This window comes from Zonotrichia leucophrys, chromosome 1, assembly GCF_028769735.1.
Source record: "Zonotrichia leucophrys gambelii isolate GWCS_2022_RI chromosome 1, RI_Zleu_2.0, whole genome shotgun sequence".
Lineage (NCBI taxonomy): Eukaryota > Metazoa > Chordata > Aves > Passeriformes > Passerellidae > Zonotrichia > Zonotrichia leucophrys.
Window position 1 is genome coordinate 30,548,001 of NC_088169.1, and position 20,582 is coordinate 30,568,582.

Sequence of the window (20,582 nt, forward strand, 5' to 3'; positions counted from 1 at the left end):
CAGGAACCTGACCAGCAGTTGGCTGGTCCTGAGTTTTTTAAGTTCAGTTGGTATCTATCCTTGTAGAAGTGGAAAGATGTGAGGCTTTTGGATTTCAGATACCTTTGTCCATAGGAAGCAAATGAAACCTTGAAACATTTTTCAGCTTACACCACATCCCCATGCCATCTGCAGATGAAAGGAAAGGCAGAAGTCTGGGACCACAGACTTCCTCCTCCTCTTCCTCCTCTCACAGAGACCAGCCTAGTCGGAAGGAAACGTCTACTGCTTATCTCCAGTGCAGAAAACAGACACAGCCTCTGGTGGAAAAACACAGGCAAAGCCCAAGGGAAACCCTGGGGGCAAAACCAGCAACTTTGCATCAAACCTCCTCAGTATTTGTGGCTTAGGAAAAGCCTAGTTTTTTTGGAGCCATGCTTTAATGCCGTGCAAGAGTCCAGCTCAGGACTGCTGTTCATTGCACTCTTGGCAATAAAGCAATGCCAGCTTACAAAACCCACAGGCCTGAAGGCAGCGTGGCAGGAGGGCACGTTCACAATGCACCCAAGCTCTCCTTGTGCAACTTCTTTCTGGGCCCACACTCACATTTCTAAGATTTTCATTCTCCTCTCTCTGTAAAAGCAAAAATTGCAATTCTCAAAAGAGCAACTGCACCAGGAGATTGGGCTTTAAGGAAAAAAAAACAAAACACAATAACAACAACAAAAAAAATAGCCCTCAAAAGCCCACATTTATTGTCAAAGTCTCTAAAATTATGAGATTTGACAATAAGTCTTTTGTTCTTGTGGTAACATGCAACTAGGCAACATGCAGCTTGATTTCTGCAGCCAGTAGATATTCAAAGTACTTTTCACATACAATAGGTGTCAATTTGACTTTATTTAAGGAAAAACGGGGAAAAAACAGTAATTTCCATAATACACAGAAGACAAGTTAGATAGCACTGCAAAAAAAAGGCTGAGTGTTTTACTTGTCACCAGTCTGCTTTGCAGCTCTACGATTAGTAATTTTAATGCAGTTTGTCATTTTGTATTATTGTTTAGCATCTTTATAATCAGCAGAGTTTGGGGTTATAAATCACAAAAAGTGTACTACTACTACTATGAAAAACTAAAAAACCCACAAAAATCACTTTCAAATAAACCATAAATATGTGATGCACATTAGTGTAACAAAACCATTTTTGTAAACATTTTCTCCAACATAACATGTGCATAAGATAAAAAATAAAAACACTGCAGTCATACAAGTTAGGGTTACTTTGACTTAAAGATACAGAAAATTATTACTTATTAAAGCTTAAAACTAAACCTAGGAGCTTTTCTTTTCTTCTTTGCTTACAAAAGCACTGTTTGAAGAGTTCGATGTTGGTGTACGAAGTGGTTTTGTAATACTGTTTTTACCTTGCCATGTTGGCACTTCTGTGGAGGCAGAAGCTGCCAGATGGGCAGACCCTCTGAAGGAAGGAGATTTCCACCCTCCCCCGGAGCCTCAAAACTTCAACAGCACATATCCATGACCTGGGCATCCCTATAGCACTGGAGCATCTTCCTCTAGGTGAACAGCATCAGCTTTCAAGGACTAGATTAATTTTGACCACATAGCACTGGAAGATTTAAATCACGCAGACTGACATTCGATCGAATCAGCTTCGGCAAACTACACTACAGGGCAGCTCTGTGATCACACCCATGTCTACCATCACGTTGTGTCTCCGAGTCCCCTTTAGTTCATCATAGTACAAAAGGTCGATCGTTCTTCTGGCTGACCACACCGGGCCTGAAAAGAACACATCCTTCACCTTCAACACTATCCAAAAGTCATACAATTAAAAAAAAATAGTTCTAGGTATTCCTCCGCCAGCAAATGTAAGGCTTTCTTGAGTTTTGATTCTTTTTGGGGGTGGGGGAGTGGGGGTTGCTGTGTGCACACGCATGCGCTGGAGGTTACGCATTTACCGCTCGCCTTTCAGCCGTCCGCGATGCTCGAAGGAGAGTCCTCAGCACAGCGCTGATTAGGATTTACAGCAGTCAGATTGGACACCAAAGGAAGGGTCTTTGAGTCTGAGCTTTGCACACTTGGTGCTCCTGGCTCTAAATTGATTGTGTGACCAGTCGCTCGAGCCATCAGCTTGACTGAACTGAAGAACATGTGTTTAAAAAGCCCTACCTGTCATGCCATGAAGGAAAGTTAACCACAGCAGAAGACAAAGCCCATGAAACACTGAGAGCCTGTTCACTGAATGAACAGCTTAAGGCAGCTGTCAGCAAAGTACCCCACCAAAGGAATTAGGAACAAAAAAAAAAAAAAAAAAAACCAAACAAAAAGGAAAATGGCTGAATCGTGACACTGTGCATTATTACAACACCAACAGATTATTATACACTCAAGATTTCTCAAGTAATGAACATGTAGCCACTAAACAAATTATTACTCTCAAGACATTTATTAAAAATGTCAGAACTTATTCATAAAATAAAACTGACTTTAAAAAAAGAAAAAAAAAAAAAAAGAAAGGAAAAAAGCCAGAGCTGGGATCTTACATCTAAACACAGGTATACGCTGTTTTTATGAATAAGCAGTATTAACTACATTCTTAAAAGAGTTTTAGTGCATTGCATTCTTAAAAAAGAAAAACATCACCGCCCCAAAATGTTTCCTACAACATTTAACAGTTTATAGAACTAGCCTAGTTACTTTTACCTGCCTGTTACTAAGCCCATGTGTTAGAAGAGTCAAACCTCTGGTTTAGGCTAAATTCATACTTCTGTTAAGGATGAAATTGGTTTAAAAAATGCTTGCTTTGCCAAATTTTGTAAGCAGATTACATTAATCAGTGTCTCACTGCCATACCGCTACGACTCTTGCCCCAAGGGACTACTCGCTCCTCCTGCTGAAACTTGCTATGCAATAACAGTCAGAAACCTTTCAATCTGGTAGTTTTGGTATTAAGATTAAATTAGACATTAATGGTTTTCTTCTAAAAACGTATAAACTAAACCACCTCTTTTATTTTATGCATTAAAAACAATGAGGTAGGCACAAAAAAATAAACATATGTAGTTTGGATTTTATTTCTCTTTTTTTTCTTTTTTTTTCTTTTTTTTTTTAGTTCTGCGAGTGCAGACTGTGGTAAAACTGTTGTTGCACTTCTAGGTTTAAACAAAAATTAAACCTTTAACTGAGGCAGTGCTAATACTGTGACATAACCAAGTTCTGGCCTAACACAGAATCATTATAGAAAATGAAATTTTTTTTCCTTTTTTTTTTTTTTAATCACCTGCACATGTTTCAGGCAACACCTGGTACACAGAAAATGACTAAAGTTATTGGCCAGGCCAAAATAAAACTGCAGAAACAAAAAACCCCTAAGAATTCCACCCCAAGCCCCTTCCCACCCTCCCTGTCCCCAAAAAGAAGTTATCCTAGTCACTGTGTCTTTCACATTTTATAAATATTAACTTCTTAAAACCTGCACCTTCCTCTTTGTCCACATATTGTCACATTACAAAAAAGAAATGTCAATTAAATACATTGTTAACATTACTAGACTAGATCTGCCCTCTGTTTCAGCCAGTCTGACTCTCTACACCACTTCTCACCTTCTCTTGCCTGCCTCCTGTCCACTCAACAAACAGCATGGTCATGGTAAGCCTGGTTTGTTTTTCTTCCTTTTCTCCCCCCTCCTCTGTTTTAACACTAACAAACAGAGTCCTTCAAATCCTAGGAACACTGGAGCTGAAGGGAAAAGAAGACCTGTAGCTTTCTAGCGTGATCCCAAATCTCCAAGACATTGTAGCACCTGATGGCAATATCTTTACAGCACCAGCTGCCTCGCAGCCTCAGTTGAAAAACATAAAGAAACCTAACACCAGTGATGCCTGCACACACATTTACACAGAGTGCTGCACTCGTGCAGGTCTGTACTCCAGTTGAAAATAATTCCAAGTTATGAAGATCTCAGACTCTGGATGTCAGCAATTCCTCTCCAAATCCCACTGCTTCTACCAGCTCAGAAGTGAAGTCCTGCCAAGGGTCATGAAATAGACTTGACTGCTTCCACCTGACCGCACGGAGGCAAAGAAAACCTGCAAAGAAAAGAGATGGGCAAATTCAACAGGCAGGACAGCAGTGGTTCCAATGTGCCTTCACTCTCCCAGTATCTGCAGTGCTGGTCTGGGCTGGTGGGGATGGAGCTGATGCTCCTCACAGCGGCCTGTGGGGTGCAGGGCTCTGCACCTATGTTAAACAGTGTTGTTAACACATCCCTATTGTGGCTACTGCTGAACAACACTGGCACAGTTATCAAGGCTTTCTCTCCAGCATCCTCACCCCTAAAAGGCCAGTGGGCTGGGATGGGCAAAAGACTGGAAGGGGACAATGCTGGGACAGCTACGCCAAACTGACCCAATGGATGTCCCATAACATACAGCATTGTGTACACCAAAAAAAGCTCAGGGAAAGGAGGGACGCTGTGGTGATGACATCTGCCTTCTCAAGCAAGCATTGTGTGTGGACACAAACATCTGGACATCCACCTGCCCATGGGAGACCATGTATTAACTCTTTATTTTGTCTGGCTTGCATATAAAAGCTGTCTTACTAAACTGTCCATATCTCGATCCATGAGTCTTTTTGCCTTCTGACTACTTCCTTTCTCTTCCGTGGGTAAGGGGAGAGAGCTTGAGGCTGGCTGGGTGTTTGGCTGCTGCTCAGGGTCACCCCAACCTGAGCACCCAACTGAAGTACACGTTTATCATCTTGGCAAAAACCTTGGTGGGAGGGAATGTACCTTGTCGTTGCGTTCACATAAGAATTTGAGTCTCTGTGCCCTTTTGTGCATGAACACACCATCCAAGTGTCCAGTTTCCACCGACCGTATTTCGATTGCTTTTTCTCCCCAGCCCATGATCTGGTTAGATCGGATGTATGCTTTGGAAGGAAAACAGCACATTAGGATGGGCAGAGGGCAACAGGAGAAATGGGAAAAGCACAGAATATCCTGACACACTCTAGATAAAAATTACCTGCATGTGCCTTATTGTAGCTACACACATGTTCCGAGGGCTATTTCTGTCCTCAGAACATTCAAGATCCCTAAAAAACACCCTTTTTAATTTAAATTTCTTTTGCGTGTTTTCTGTGTTATATACTTCTTCCTTGAGCATTTATAAGAAAGGAAACTTTATAACCTTTAATTAAATGGAAGGAACATTGAGTTTTTACACAGGCTTTTTCTTCCAAGTCTGAGACAAACAGACATATTAATTAGGTGGTGACTAGGAGAAAGCAGAAGCCAAGGTTTAAATAGGCTAAGCCCATCCACTACAATGTGTCCCAAGCACCAGCTCTAGGTCTTGTGTTATTTTCCCTCCTTGATTGAGTTTGTCAGCAAAAACAAAGAATGAGAGGGAAAGGTAAAACTAGAAAAAAATTACCTAGCCTTTCTTAATAGGAGTAATAATTGAAAAACTGATCTTGAGAAAGCCAACTGCAAATCATTCTGTGTATCTCACAAGAGGTTCACATTAAGCTCTCAAAGTAGAAATATTATTATTTGACATACTGCATCCCTTTGTGCACAAATAAAATAACAAATCAAACATTTTTTCTTTCGAGTGCCACAGGTAACACAGATTAGTAGTGGAGGGGAAAAAATCTATTTTTGATAGCAGTAAGCAAATTAAATAAAAAGTAAAATCACCAGCATTATGAAAAGGTATATTCACAAAGAAATTTGATAGACAGTCTTAGGAATCCTGTGAAAAATAGCAAGGGGACTTAATGAAGACTAAGCTGTTGCCTCTGGTTTGCATGCATACTTAACAGAAGAATGACAAGGACTTCCTAGCCAGCAAAATTAAAAAGCATTTAATATTACAGTACTTTCCTTTTATATAACATTTTCATATTAGTTTTCAGTGAAATGAAATCAAATTATCTACTACAGTATAATGTACACCAACAGCGCATATACCATCCCAATGGAAAATTATTCCTTTTTAAATGCTCCACTAGTGCTAACTGGGCCCAACAGTTAATAAAAATTGCCAGATGAGATGTTCAGATGGTGTTGGTGGCCTCAGTGCCATTTACTACTTCACAAGCATTCAAGTCTCCAAAGGCTCTGGAATTTGCCAGCTGATATATTCTGCTTGCTTTTAGATCTAGTCAAGAGTTAATCAGCACACGAGGGAACATGCTGTGCATCTAACTTCTTTCAATTTCCTCCTGCACTGTTGCTCAAACAGCTATCATTCATCATCTCCCAATATGTGCAGCCATCCCACAGCCCATAAAATGCAATCTGCTTGCCCAACAAAAGGAGGGTGTGCCTATAGCCCTTGCTTTGCTCTGCACTGAATTACAGCAGCACAAGCAGGAGGGACTCTGGTGTGTACCCGGGTACTACACTCACTGTTCTCATTCTCAATCTTATTTTGAGCTGGAGAGATGAGGGAGGATGGTGCTAGGAGACACAAGCAATCTGAGGGTGAATTAAAGACATCAAATGAGGTACACCTTTTGTTATCTACACAGATTTACCCATAGTGTTTTACTCATCTGCCACTTTATATGCCTTTATACTGAAAGGTTTCCACAACTTTGTGGCTGTCTAGCAAAAATTCTGCAGCAGGCCATGGTGAATTTCTACAGAGGTACAGAGGACCTACAGAGGTCATAGTGAATTTCTCAATCATGAGCTCCTCAACTTGCTTGTTTGGGTTTTATTCACAAAAACTTCAGCACAAGGCTGAAGAATCAGGCCATATGATTACTCCTCACTTTGCACAGTTGTTTCCCAGAAATAATACAGCATGCCTTCAGATGCAGAAGCAGCACACTGGATGTTTCCTCCTTCTGCCCACGTGCACACAGACTCACACTCCCTAAGAGCGCATGGCTCACCAGAGGCACTTACCAACTGAAGTTGGCATTTCTCCCCACTGCAGAACCACATCCTTGGTTATCCTTCCATATGTGTTGACATAAACTCCTTCATCCTCGTAGCAGACCAGCAGCTCCATCCCATCCGTGTTTGGGAGGATGATGATTGCGTGAGGTTGGATACTGCTCTGGATCTACGGAGACAGAAGGGGAAGCGTTTAATGCTGCAGAGCCTGTGCTAGAAGAAAGGGATGGGGGATTTTGGTTTTGGCTGACATATCAGGGATTCACAGAATCGTAGGATGGCTTGGGATGGAAGGGACCCTAAAGATCATTGAGTCCCAAATTCACTCACTTCACAAGCGCTGTATCTGCTGCCCTCAAGCTAGACACCACAGTGAGCAAGACCTGTAAACCCTTGGAGCAGAAATCCTCTCAATCTTAAGGCAGACATCTAAAGTGAGGAAAGATTAATTTCTCTGTAGGGGTCCCCATTTCTTTCCATATGCAGAAAGGGAGCTGGAGCAAGAAGAGCAGATGCCGACCTCAAATCTCTGCACTGCATTAAATAGGGCTTGGGGTGGCCCATCTGACACCTCTGTGTACAATAAACACGAAAACTTGGTAGCTACGGTCACCTGGTCTTTGCCAATCCTTTCTTGGGTTGCAAGAACCCAACCCTTGGGCTGCTGTGTCATTTGTGCTGCTGGACCTCTGCAGGGTACTCGGGCATTTAGCTGTCACCCCTGACACAGTCACACTGGTCCTCACCAGATCTGAGTGGGCAACTCCAAACCATAGAGACACACTGACTATGAGGTGAGGACTGACTGTGAGACACAAACTCCATAGCACATGTGGCCATATCTGCTGAGACCCCTTATATACCCAATATACCACTGCAAACATCTGGCAGTGATCCCCAGGGACAGCCTGACACATTGGTCATGTGGGGAAAGGAAGGGGTTGGACATGGGGGGTGACCCACCAGAAAGAAAGAGAAAAAGCCAGACACAACAGCAGCTCTTACATGTGTTGGTAGATAAATATCATAGACCGATCCTGAATCCACATCCACAGCATGGAAGCCAGCGCAGGAGCCATAGATCACTTTTAGTCTCTGACCCTCTTCTACAGTGAGATCCACCAGCAATGGCTTATGTACCAGTTCTCCAAATGACTGTGAGACAACCATCAGTGAGATTACTTTACTGCTTAGAACAACAATGGGGTGTATAAAAACATGCTCACATGCACACATTGTGGATTTATTCCTCCACATCCCTCTGGTCGCTGCACACCAGACCCATCAGGCTGACACATCTCTCATGGACAGACTACTCTGCAAACTGCTGCATTTCAATCACCTAAGCTATTTTCTACAGGGTTTACTTGGTCCATTTGCTTTTTTATTAAGAATTGTTCTTCCCAAAGTTCAGGGCAATTGGGCACTCCTGTAGTACTTTGATCTACACAACCCACAGTAACTGTCTGTAAACCAGCCTGCAATTACACCAAGCCAGCTGATTTCATTCTAGCAATATTCAAAAACAGTCCCATAGCTGAATATCACTTCATTGCTTGCTCTGCTCTGACAAAGCAGCTTAGACTCAGTCCACTTCTCTCTGTTCCATGTTTTATTAATAGAGAGAGCAAAGAAAAACTTGTGATGTTGTGTCATTATTAGTTTATGCTCAGTTACAATTTAGACCTTTAAATGTATTGATTCTTAGATTTAAAAAAAAAAAACTCCTAAATTAAAATATAACACCAAGTTTGTGGAGATTTATCAAAGAACTTGGAATATGGCCATGACACAATGTCAGAACATTTTTGTAAAAGGGATAACTGCAGGTGGTTATGAGAAAATCCGATCTATGGCTGAAATATACTGTTACCTTAAAGGCCATAAATTTATGGTATGGCTTTGGTGCCCATGCATAGACTTCCACAGAACTCTTCAATGCAATTACCAAGAACTTGATTCTTTCATATTTTACTGAAATTAAGAAAACAAACAAGAATTCAGCATAATTCCAAAGTTATTCCAGTTACATCAAGAAAGAAGACAAGTTATGTAAGCATTAAAAAATACTGTAATTTTGAGAGTTTAGTAGCATTGCATTTTAGGATTGCTACTTCTATGTAGTTTAGCTCTTTGATACGTTTATGCTGCAGAAAGTCATTACTCTTGCTAGCAAGTGACCATGTTACCATCTTTAGAATTAACTAGTCACTACTTATTTTCACTTATGTTTTTCCATATTGGACAGTGCTTAGTCATCAAGACAAGAAAAGTTGTTTTCAGGAACATTCCAATAAAAGAAGGCTGTGACTGTGGAAGAGTCCATTACTGGCAGTTCCAGTCACAACAGTGTTAGTTTGAGCTGATGGAAAAATTACCCAGAGGAAAGGAGGAAGAAATGAAAATTACAACATAACTCAATTTCAAGAGCAAAAGACAAGCTTAATAGTGGAGCACTTTCCTTTGTCCCTAAATTCTGAGATAACTCATTTGAGAAAAAGAAAACAAAAATTACATAATTTATCAGAAATAAAGGGTCATTATATTAATGATCCATGCTACTACTTGCTCTTTGAACTCTGCAGGAAAGCAAGACTGAGCTCTAAGTGTTAAGGGACTTGACACTTCTTCAACTGACAAAAAAAAGTCTCTCAACCTCCACAGCTGTACTGACTAAAAACAGAGCTTTTGTTCGGTCTTGTCTAGCTTACAAGACTTCCTGGAATTTTTTCACGGGGAAGAGGGGGATGTTGAACAAAACCACCTCATCTGTGAAAGGGGACATTTGATAATTCTTATTATTTGCTCTGGGTGCTATCTGGGAATTCACCCAAATCTTAAGTTTCAAAAGAGCAATTTCTCATTTAGAGGAGCCAAAAGTTGCCTGAAGCAACTGAGATCCATAAATACCACTTCAGCCCGCCATCGGAGACCCCTGTTGCATCAAAGAGACAAGGAAGTGATCAGTGCCAGCTGCCTCGGTGACAGCGTCCAGACCGCAAGCCCAGCTCCTGGCAGAGCTCTCCTCCTTGGGAACTGAAGCACAGCTGTCAGAGGCCTCGCACTACCTGAAAACACCCACTGTATTTCTGTGGCTCAGAGGCAAGTTCAGTGCCAGGCTGCAGCCCAGGCTAACAAACCCCTCTTCATCAGGAAGAGAATGCTCTTTGTTTCAGACGCTTCCCTGCTGGAAAGCCTCCTTTCAATAGCTGCTGATGTATTGTTAACAGGCCACTTCATTATGCTGCTGACACCCTGGGGTACGATACCAGAGGAGTGCATTATTAATTGTTTTCGGGGTCAGGCTCCTGGCTCGGCAGTCACTTACTGCCATTGTTATTGATTACGCCCCATTAGCAGGTTTTTCCAAGAGCACACGCGTGACAGGAGGAGACTGAGAACAGTTTGATTGCTGCTGCTCCGCACTGACTGACACAGCTGGAAAGGAACTGAGCTGGTTCCTGGGAGAAAATCAAATCAGAGGCAACAGCCAGTGCCCATTAGGATGCACCGTGAAACTGAAGCAGCAGAAAGAGCTCTTGGTTCACATTCCCACCTGCAGGGCAGCAGGCTCACTGAATATACTCCACTGGCTGTGAATGCCACATGTCCTTGCACCAGCTTTGATGGAAGTTTCTATAACCAAATCCATTTAAATTACTTAAAACCACTCAAAGGGCACCTACCTGGTGAAAACACATTTGATTCTGTAACTGTACTGCAGCAGATCTGAGATGGAATTAGGGAATTTCATGAGCTAAGAGGAATCAGTTAATCACCCAGGAGTTACAGACATGCTGCTGTGCCCAGGTTCTTCCCCAAAGCTCATCTGCTACCTGGCCTTTCTTCCTCCTCACACTTTTTTTCTTTCTCCCAGTCTCTAAAATCTACATTAAAGAGAGACTTTTTCAATCTATTCCAGCATGTAAATTCATCATGGTAAAAAATATGGGAAACTTGATAGTAAAGGAAACAGTTGCTGGAATCCCTCTATTACCTCAAGAGGGGGTGAAATGTTACCAGCCCTCACTGCCCAGATCAGCACCCTTCTGGAAGCTGCATCCATTACAGGAAGGAGATAGATGGGATTTGCACACTCTCCAGTTCCCAACCCACCATCCCACCACAAAATCCCCTCTCATCTTCGATTTAACCCTGTAACTTGCCATTTTGGTGCTCTGCCCGCAAGTTCACCCTGAGAGACAGATAAGACAGCTAGAAATAGAACAAACCAAACCATAAACCAAATAGCTTCATGTATTGCAGTTCCCCTTCTCAGCCATCCTTTATCCTAACTATCTGATTACTGCATTTGCTACTCACCAACTTTATAGTGCACACAGCCTTCCAAGTCGCCCACCGTAGTCCAGCCCTGTTTCTTTTCTACCTCAGGATCATTGTGCAGGATTTTATTTCTTAACCATGACAAATAGTAAACTCGCAACTTGTTCTTCTTACCTGAACACAAAATGAAAAAAAAAAAAAGGAAGATACTTGCAAAAAGCCCTACCCAGGCAAACAGAAAGCTCTGCAAAACAAACCAACAATGAAGGAGAAAATGCTGCAACCACAGAAATCTCCCTCAGTTTTTCATCCACAACAGCTTCACTCCAGACTCCACCCAGACATGCCCTTTCCTGTTAATCAATGATAGATACACATGGTAATATCACACAGACATAAATGACAAACTCAAGGGAACAACTCTTCAGCTGTCCGGTTCTTAGGACCAAGACAACTTCCACTAGAACAGGGAAGTCACACAACAAAAGCACCAAAGAGTCATGCACTGAGATTTTATATAGATATATAGATATATAGATATAACTGAGTCAGAGTGGTTCTTTTAGACACAAAACTGTAGGAGAGCAGCAGGATGGAATGTGAGACCTGGAACTTCATCTGCTTGCTAAAAGCTGATGCCTGCTTTGTCAGCAGCCCTTCCCTTGAGCTGCAAGTGTGTAATACTTACCAGGCTGCACACAGAAACTGAGAGAGGTGTTTCTTCTCCACAGGTGAAAGAAGCTACCTGCCCAGGCTGCCCTATCTTCACCTGACACAGCATCTGCCACGTCATCAAAATACAGCTCAGACTTTTAACTCTCAATACAAGAAGGCCTCTTAGAATGCAAAGCAAGGTTCATGATAAAGTTTACCACTGATTCTTTAACAATTAATGGCCTACAAAGTATTTATTGAGCTAGTGAGAAAATGGCCCTAAATGCACATACTTAAAGCTTGCATCCTCTTTTTCTCCAACTGCTTTGCTGCTTGGAACCATTACAGTTTTACAGATTAAGCTGTGGCTGAAGAAGGGAGATCATCCCTGCTTTGACCAGCAGCCATTTCACAAGGCTCCATGAGGTCTCTTGGAAAGGAAGGGCTACAGGAGATGCCCTCAGGGACCCCACCTGTCAGCAGAGTAGCTCCATGCTCTGCTGCACCAGCCACAATGAGGAGCCATGTGTCTTTCCTGTGTTTCAGCCACTGGAGGCGAGAGGGAGACAGGTGACCTGTGCTGCAGTCACTGCTGGGCTGGCCAAGCAACACCCTACTGGTCTGTGCTGCCAAAAGCCACCATGTAACAAGATGCCACACCTGGCAGCCTGCCAGCCAGATCCAGCTATAGAGTTCAGCTAAATGTCTTGAATTTGTCACGTTTTCACAGGACACTGCCAGATGTGTTCACAGGTGGCTGCTCAGGGGATACTGGCTGCAGCAGGACAAGAGGCCTGAGCCCTGAGCCCATCCTGCTGTGCACAGCCAGCTCCACACTGCGGGGCTGCAGCTGGAACAAACCCCCTACCCTGACAGTAAGGGATCCCCTAACAGAGCCAGGCTTGTCAGGAAAAGCATCTGCAGGGGCTGGGGCAGCAATGTGGGGAAGCACAGCTTGCAAACAGGATTCTCCATGGACTCCGGCACCACAAGCCATTGCATTAAAAAGACACACGGTCTAAAAGATATTTTGATGATTATTTGGATGGGAAAGGACAGGAGGAAAAGAGGAGGCAATTTCAAAGTAAAAAATCTGTTCACTAAGCTTAAAGTGGAATTGGAGAGGTAATTGTAAATACTGGATCTGCTACCCAACTTTAGAAGCCCTTCTGTTCTGATGCCATGCAATGAAATGTGAAGTAACTGCACTATCTTTTGTTTATCTCCATTACAAATGGGATTATAGATTTGGCAGTAAATTAGTACCCTGATTTACCTCCAGACTTAATATTTAGAAAGCTGTGTTTCATAAAGGGGTCAAGCCCTACCACTCTGGTAGCTTTCTCAAGATCTGGAGGACTAGTGCAGGAAACAGTATTTCCAAAAGTCCCACATGTAACCAAGAAAAGATCCTTTCATGAAAACACTGCAAATGATAGCCACAAAGGCTTTTTTAAAAACACTGAAAAATAGGAAACATAGTTCAGATCAGAAGCCACTGCAGTTCTGGGCAAGAAAGAGCTCAGAAGGCTCAGGGTCTCTACAATGTACCAATGCTTTCAAAACCATGCTGAGTCCCTGCCCACAAGGAGACAAATTCTGCCTCAGATATTTCCATGGTTGTAGGTTCCCCAATAACTTAGTCAAACTTTAAGACTCAGAACAAACAGTGCACATGGGAATTTCCCAGCATGTGGCTACTTTTTTCCTTTTGATTCACATGATATGCACCAGGGTATTTCTCTCCAACCAGAAACATTTTTCAAAACAACTGAGAAATATCTCAAGTGTGTTCCCATTGTGTTCTGGTGTCTAGACCACAAGGAAAAGTCACAAGACAGGAAATTCCTCTGCCTTTCTGCAGCCTGACATGAAAAGAGCAGAACCGGTTAGTTATATAAACATGGCTATGCATTTATTTCAACAAGTTATGCTGCTCTTAATGTTCGCTTTTGGAGTGGGGGAGATTAGATCCTTCTCCTTGTAAAGCTCTACCAGTCAGTTTAAACAGCCTTCAGAATTCTGGTATTTTTTATTTTTTGCAGGGATCTAATCTTTATGATCATGAAATAAGAAAGAAAACTCTGCTCCAGCCATCAAATGAACTAATCAGACAGTGAATTCTGTGAGAACACCCAGCTTGGATCCTCCCACAGGCATACTTTCAAATGCAAAGCCTTTTCCTATATTGAGTTTTTTGTTTTTATTGTCACTGTGGTTTTTAATTATTAACCAGGCAGATTCCAACCAGTTCTTCCACTCTGTCATCTCTTCCTACCTTCCTGGTGCCACCATCAGCCAGCTGGGCTGGCAAAACCCCCAGGGAGCCACAACTGGAGCGTGTTCTGCATGCACACGTTGCTGCTCTCTCCTTCAGCGTTTATGAGTCTGTACTGTATCTATCACCAGAGCAGATGAAACTGTTTCTTGCCTCTCAACAACATGAACTGAAGCACCAATCAACTACTCTTGGCTTTATCTGCAAGGCTCTCTTGTACCATTTCTAGCAGGCTCAGTATCTCAGTATCAAAAGCTTTGTTGTCAGAAAGTTCTGTATTTCAAACATAAATTGGGTCAAGAACTGATTTCATGTTTTCAGACTCTATTGTCTATTTAAAGCAAGTTTAGGTGACAATCCCCTCAAAATCCTAACACACTGCAACTTCTTAGCACAACGTGGTGACACCTTTCAAACCCTACCACCATCAGCACATCACTTCCCAAAAAACTCAGGGGAACAAATGGCTGAGTGCACCACAGTGAGCTGCACAATGCTTCCAGCAAGGCTGTAGCAGTGCTGGGACAAAGCTCAGAGACAGTTCCATCACTAATCTGCAAAACACACCATTTGCAGAAACATACCCTCAACCCCAGCATTCCAATTTTGCCTGGAGACGTGAAGCAACACATCACAAATAAAAAGATACTTAGGGAAGTCCAGCATGGGGGTAAAGAACTGAGATGTGCAGCAGAGAAGACAAAAGGAGGGTATAAGGGGAAGTTTGGGCGTAACAGCATTAGATGTTCATTGAATATGCTCCCCCAGCCCTGCCTTTCACTGGGCAAGGATGCCTCTTCTGCCTGATACTCCAGTAACCTCCCATAAAACACAGGAGATGGCACAGACACAAAGGCACAGAACAACCAAGGATCAGCTGATTTCTTAAGGGTTAATGTAGCGTGTCTCCACAGAGGAAGCAATAGTTTTGAAGGAAACAAAGAAAACGGATGTGTCAGGGTACTTCAATTGTGACTGATGCAAAAATAAATAAACTTAAACAATTATACACAAGACTGAATCACAGACACTTGTGATTTGTGTAGGATATGTTTCAAACTAACAGATTTTACACAAGTTGGATTATACAGTATTTTTGTTGACAAGGTCTGCTATAAAATAAACTCTATCAAATAGTGCCTTTCAAACAGCTTATATTTTAACATAGTGCATTAGACATCAAAAGGACACACAGCAGGTTGTGTATTTTTAAACGCTGCTTGATTCATCTTTTTCTTTTTATAGATTTCACAGCATAGCTGTATCTGAGCATGTAGCAAGTGACAAGCCAATAAAATTCAGTTGCTCCAGACAGAAACAAATCCCGTGTTGATGACAGCAGCATGGGCATGGCTCTTCGGATCTGTGGTAACACAGCATCACCAATGCTCTAAATTCCACTAAATTGTCTAATGCGTGTGTCCTTTTGAACAAGTGTTGGGAGAGCCAGAGAGCTCCTCCAGCACACATAGAGAGGTTCCAGAGCCTCAAAAAAATTTAGGTGGATTTGAACAACAGCAGCAAATCCTGTGAGAAACCTCACGTAACATCCTCTCCCCATCACACACACACAGCATAGCCAAGGCTGACTTCCCAAACCAAACAAAACAAAAGGTAACTGGCTGAACAGCACCTGTGAAGAAAGACCAGCAATGCACCACATCAGATTATTCAACAGCAGGTTAAAGTTATGCCGTAACTTTCTGGAGCCAAAGAGTCTGGAACCTCAAGCTTCATAAAACACATTTTTCATCAGTACACACAAAACAAACACAAGCATCACCACCACCCTTCATATCCCATTGCTTTGCCATTCCCAAGTTGCACCCAGTGAGAGATCAGGCACCAATCTGCCTTCTCACTCTGGTTATTTCCACACCATGTACACACTGTACTACTCTCACACTTTTACTGCACATCACTCTTACTTCCCTATTTTGCAAGAGCTTTCCCCATTCTACAGATTTTAATACACAAAAAAAAATGTCCTTAAACCAAGGAGCATGTAGTGTTTTAGTTAGAAAAAGGCCAGGTAGAAAGTAATCGTGACAGAGGGGAAAGAATGCTATTTTCCCAAACATCACAAACAGAAACTTCCAGCTCTCAAATACTGAACAAGGAAACAGAGTCAGACATTTCCCACAAACTCAGGCAGCATTTTTAAAGGTCACCCCACAGAAGGAAGGATAGGGAGCAAGCAGGCATGGGTGTTGTGTGGAAAACTTGCAGAAATAAACTGTAGACTCAGAGATGAAATGATGGGAAACCCACTGACTTCAGTCAGGACTTCCCTCTTGAAGCACAGGCTGCCAAGAAAATCTTTCTGTCATACTAAGCCACATGGAAGTAAAATATGACATTCAACAGTCAACCTTACCAGAAATTGTCACCAAGACATTCAGCCCTTCAAGTACATCCATTTGCTGGAATCGTCTTCGATTGATGAGTGGATAAACCTTCCCCTGCCCACTTCTGTCTAGCAGCATCAGACCACTTTCAGTGCCCACCAACAAGTTCACTCCTAGAAAAAACAAAACCAGACATCCAAGTTAGTAAGCACTTTTTCTCACATATCCTGAGGAACTGTCTTGTTTCAAGCAGGTCTAACCACTGCTGATGGGGTCTCCATTGCCTGTAGCCTGAAAGATCTCCTGCTGTAGAGGCTCTCTACACTGCCTGCCCACAGTGTCTACTGACACCAAACAGTGTTCAAGAGAGTAAGAGACTGGTAGACCACAGAGAGCTTTCCAGAGCATCAGTTTCCAAAAAAAAAAAGGCATACTAATGTTGGAAGGAGGGATGAGGCACAAAGTGGCATGCAAGCCTGTGCATTCCAAAGACGTGTAAGCTGTTGTTAGGAGGATGCTGTTGACATGGCAATAAAAACAGTTCCCACTGGGAGAAACAGGTTGTGTTGCAGCCCTTCCACAAAAGGGTAAGCACTGTGTTTGTTCCCAGCTTCACAACAATCTTTTCCATCTGAATGTTAAAACTAGAGGAACTACAGTAATCTTGTGTTCCCAAAGGCTTCTCCTAAAGATCAAGGAAATATAGATGAGAAAAGTCAGTAGGCCAGTTTCTTTATACAAAGTTCCAAAGATCCACTGAAACACTCCAAGAGTCCATAAAACCTTACTATTTAGAATTAATTACATTTTTAATATAATAGATATATATGGGACTAAGTTTTAAATATCTATTAATATATTATCACTCTTAAATTTAATAACTATTTCTTTGCAATAGTGTTTAAGTCCAGAAGTTCACAAATTTTACAGAGATAGTTCAAGTACAGTACAGAAAATGGAAATCACATCAATATATGACTCACTTGATTAGACTTCCATGTGGCAATCCCAATACAAAACTTGCCATGCTTTAGCACAATAAAATAATGAAGTAAGAAAAGCAAAACTCACAGAAGATGATCATAGTTACACTGATGAATGGTCTTAATCCCTAGTCAGACAATTAACTCCCACATACAACTACACTGGGGCCAATGGGCTCTTTTCTGATAGAGCAGGTGGGCCCAGGTGTGTGTGTGTGTGTGTGTATCAGTGCACCTACAGCAGTGATGTGCCTTCTCAGAGTACTGAAAAAGGGCATTATTGCTCACCTAAACACCCCCTGGATACCAAGGAGGGCGCATTATGCCTGACCCAGGGGGCACATGGCGCCTCTGAAAGGGGAGAGGGTGTTAGGGGGAAGCAGTAATGATGGGGAAGGGGATGAGCTGCTGGTGCTGGCTTTAAAAGCCTCTGGGTGGATGAGAAAAACAGATGTAGCCCATAGTGAGTTCAGAAATCATCATGCATCTCTCCGTTATCCTCTCCCTACCCTTTTCAGTAAGAAAACTTCCGAGGCCCCAGCGGCCCCCAAGGCATCTTTGCTTAGATTTGCTGTTCTAATACTTCTCCTGGGAGCCCTGTCACCCTCCAGGCTCTCCTTCAGCTGCTGACACTTCCTTCATCCCTGTGCTGCCCACCACCTCTCACCTCCGCATCTCCCAACTGGTTTGCACCCACTGGATCCCACCCCACAGCCCCCATGGGCAATGGCCACTTCACCCAACAGCATTTCACACTGCCTGTCCCTCTTACTGGGACAATCCTCAGACTGGGAAGAGGCAGAAGGAAGCAGGGACAGTGAGCCACACACAAGTCATGCTTAGCACAGGCTGAAGCAGCACCAAGCCAGCCAAGGAAGTGCCCAGCAGCTGCTCTCCTTCCTGCAGCTCCAGTACCCACTGACTAAAGCTGAAGCTTCAAGATGCATTTCTGCACCTTTTCCAGGGTGGGCATAATTCAAAGCAAGCCACATGCAAACTGCTCCCTCAGGGTCCCTTCCCCTCCTTGTCCTCCATCAAGACTCCACTGCTCCTGCCTCCACCCTCACCCCTCCTGCCTCTGCCTTGCTGGTGCAGCTGTTCCTGCTTTGAGCTCTCATGCACACCTGTGCCCAACCCCTTCCCTCAGCTATGCGCACTTTAGATGAAACTAATGAGGTGTTACACTGGTGGCAAGCAGGGCTTGTATTTTAGAGCGCAGACACCCTCCTCACTCACAGACAACAGAGCTCTTCTGCTGCCACCCTACAATTAAGCAGCTCTGGTTTTTTCAAACAAATGGAAATGCTTCCTGAAAAAGTACAGGCTGTCTGTGGAGGCTGGGTGTAAGAATCTGTGTTACTGCATCCATGTAATTAACATTGGCTTTCACCACTCAGAGCCAGAAGAAGCAGCATCAGAGACCTAATGCAATTAACAGCTTGCCAGATACTACTGGCATTACCACTGGTAAAGGCAAATCAAAGCAAGCCCCTCTCTTTTTGAATAGAAAGCATCACCATGAAATGGTTTAATTTTCTTAAGGGTGAAGGAAGTTAAACTTTATCAAGAAGTAAGCGTGTGTACCAACTTGTATCACCATCAGTTTGGCCCTGAATGTTCAGTGAAGGGCTGTGTTACAGCTGTACAACACCTCTAGGATTTTACACGTATTCTTTAAACCACCCTAACAGACAGATATATAGATCAAAGAAATATAAAACCATTAACACGAATTGCTACTGGCAAAACAAGGCAGATCAGAGAAATTATGAGTCATCTTTACTGACACCATATGATTTCTCTCTGCCTTTGGCCTCTCACAGCCTCAAAGTTTAAATTTGCACAAGTCTTAACTTTATCAGAGAATGTCACACAGAAATTCAAGCAGAAATAGTGTTGAGGCAAAAATTCTTAGCAGTAAATTCTGGAAATAAAGAAAACAGCAGATAGGAAGACAAGGTGTTGGGAGAGTTATTTCATTGACACAGCTATGCAGGAAAGAAGATTGGGACAAAAGAGCTGTTCTCAGAAACAGGAAATGCTGGACATAACCCCAAAAGAGAACTAAAGCCTTGGAAAGAGCTATAAAAAAAGTAAAAAAGATAAGGGACTGTGTTACCTTTACAATAATCATATACCTTAGGGCAATGGCCAATTCTCTTCTTCCAAAGTTTTTTAAAGACCTGCATGTGCATTTATAATCTGCCAACTTTAGGGATACTAGATAAGTATGTATGTAACATACACAAGCATCAACTATTAATATTTAGATAATGAAAAAACTAATTCACAGATTCTGGTCAGGAAACAAACAACACAGAAAAACATTCACTAGGGATTGCAGCAGAGATTCTACATTGCAGCAGGCAACAGGCAGTGCTCGAAGCCTGATCAAGTGTGGGATCCTGACTGTCTGACACCAACACAAATTATCCCTAGTGACAAGAAAACCAGACAGACTTGGTCAGCTGACATCTCATACCCAGCTTCTCTCTGCAGTAATCACTTTTAACAAAGCTAAGCCTCAGAATAGGAATTGTTCTCTATCCTTTTCTTTTCTGTCTTACTTTCTGCATAAACTGATGACTGAGGTAACAAGGTAACACAACACACTTTAATCAAGCCCTGCAATGATACATTAGCAAGAGCCTCAAGAAGATGATAATTTTTCAAAAGAATACCCTGTGTGCACCAGGTGTACAGTGCAAGGACTACTACAAGCTCCCAAAAGCTGCAAGAGATGCACCAGCAGGGTTTGGAATGGGCTGAAAAGAACATCCTGATGAACTGCATGAAGCCTTTCCCAGACAACCTGTGACAGGGAAAGAGGACACAGCCTCAAGCTATGACAGGGCAAGCTCAGGTTGGATACCAGGAAGAACTTTTCCACTGAAAGTATGGTTAAGCATTGGAACAGGCTGCCCACAGAGGCGATAAGAGCTATCATCCCTGCAAGAGTTCAAGATATGACTGGATGGGGCACACAGTGCCGTGGTCTAGCTGATCCCATGGTGTTTAGTCAAAGGCTGGACTTGATGATCCCAGAGGTCCTTTCCAACCCTAATAATTCTGTGATTCTCAGTCTAAACTGTGCCATCAGAAGCATATATGTACCAGTGGGA

At 42.6% G+C, this 20,582-nt stretch overlaps 1 protein-coding gene across 10 annotated transcripts in view; it reads right to left on the minus strand.

Moving 5' to 3' along the window:
• Positions 1-3,058: 3,058 nt before the first annotated feature.
• The window catches only part of MAP4K4 (mitogen-activated protein kinase kinase kinase kinase 4), a 163,499-nt gene continuing 145,975 nt past the window's right edge, over positions 3,059-20,582 (minus strand). For all 10 annotated transcript variants that reach the window (XM_064710554.1, XM_064710498.1, XM_064710508.1 and 7 more), the window contains 7 exons: positions 16,502-16,650; positions 11,237-11,366; positions 8,787-8,887; positions 7,919-8,068; positions 6,923-7,082; positions 4,793-4,932; positions 3,059-4,088 (listed from right to left, as the gene is read on the minus strand). In XM_064710554.1, the coding sequence (XP_064566624.1) occupies positions 4,005-4,088; positions 4,793-4,932; positions 6,923-7,082; positions 7,919-8,068; positions 8,787-8,887; positions 11,237-11,366; positions 16,502-16,650 (914 nt within the window). In that variant the 3' untranslated portion in view covers positions 3,059-4,004. The remainder of the gene's footprint in view (positions 4,089-4,792; positions 4,933-6,922; positions 7,083-7,918; positions 8,069-8,786; positions 8,888-11,236; positions 11,367-16,501; positions 16,651-20,582) is intronic.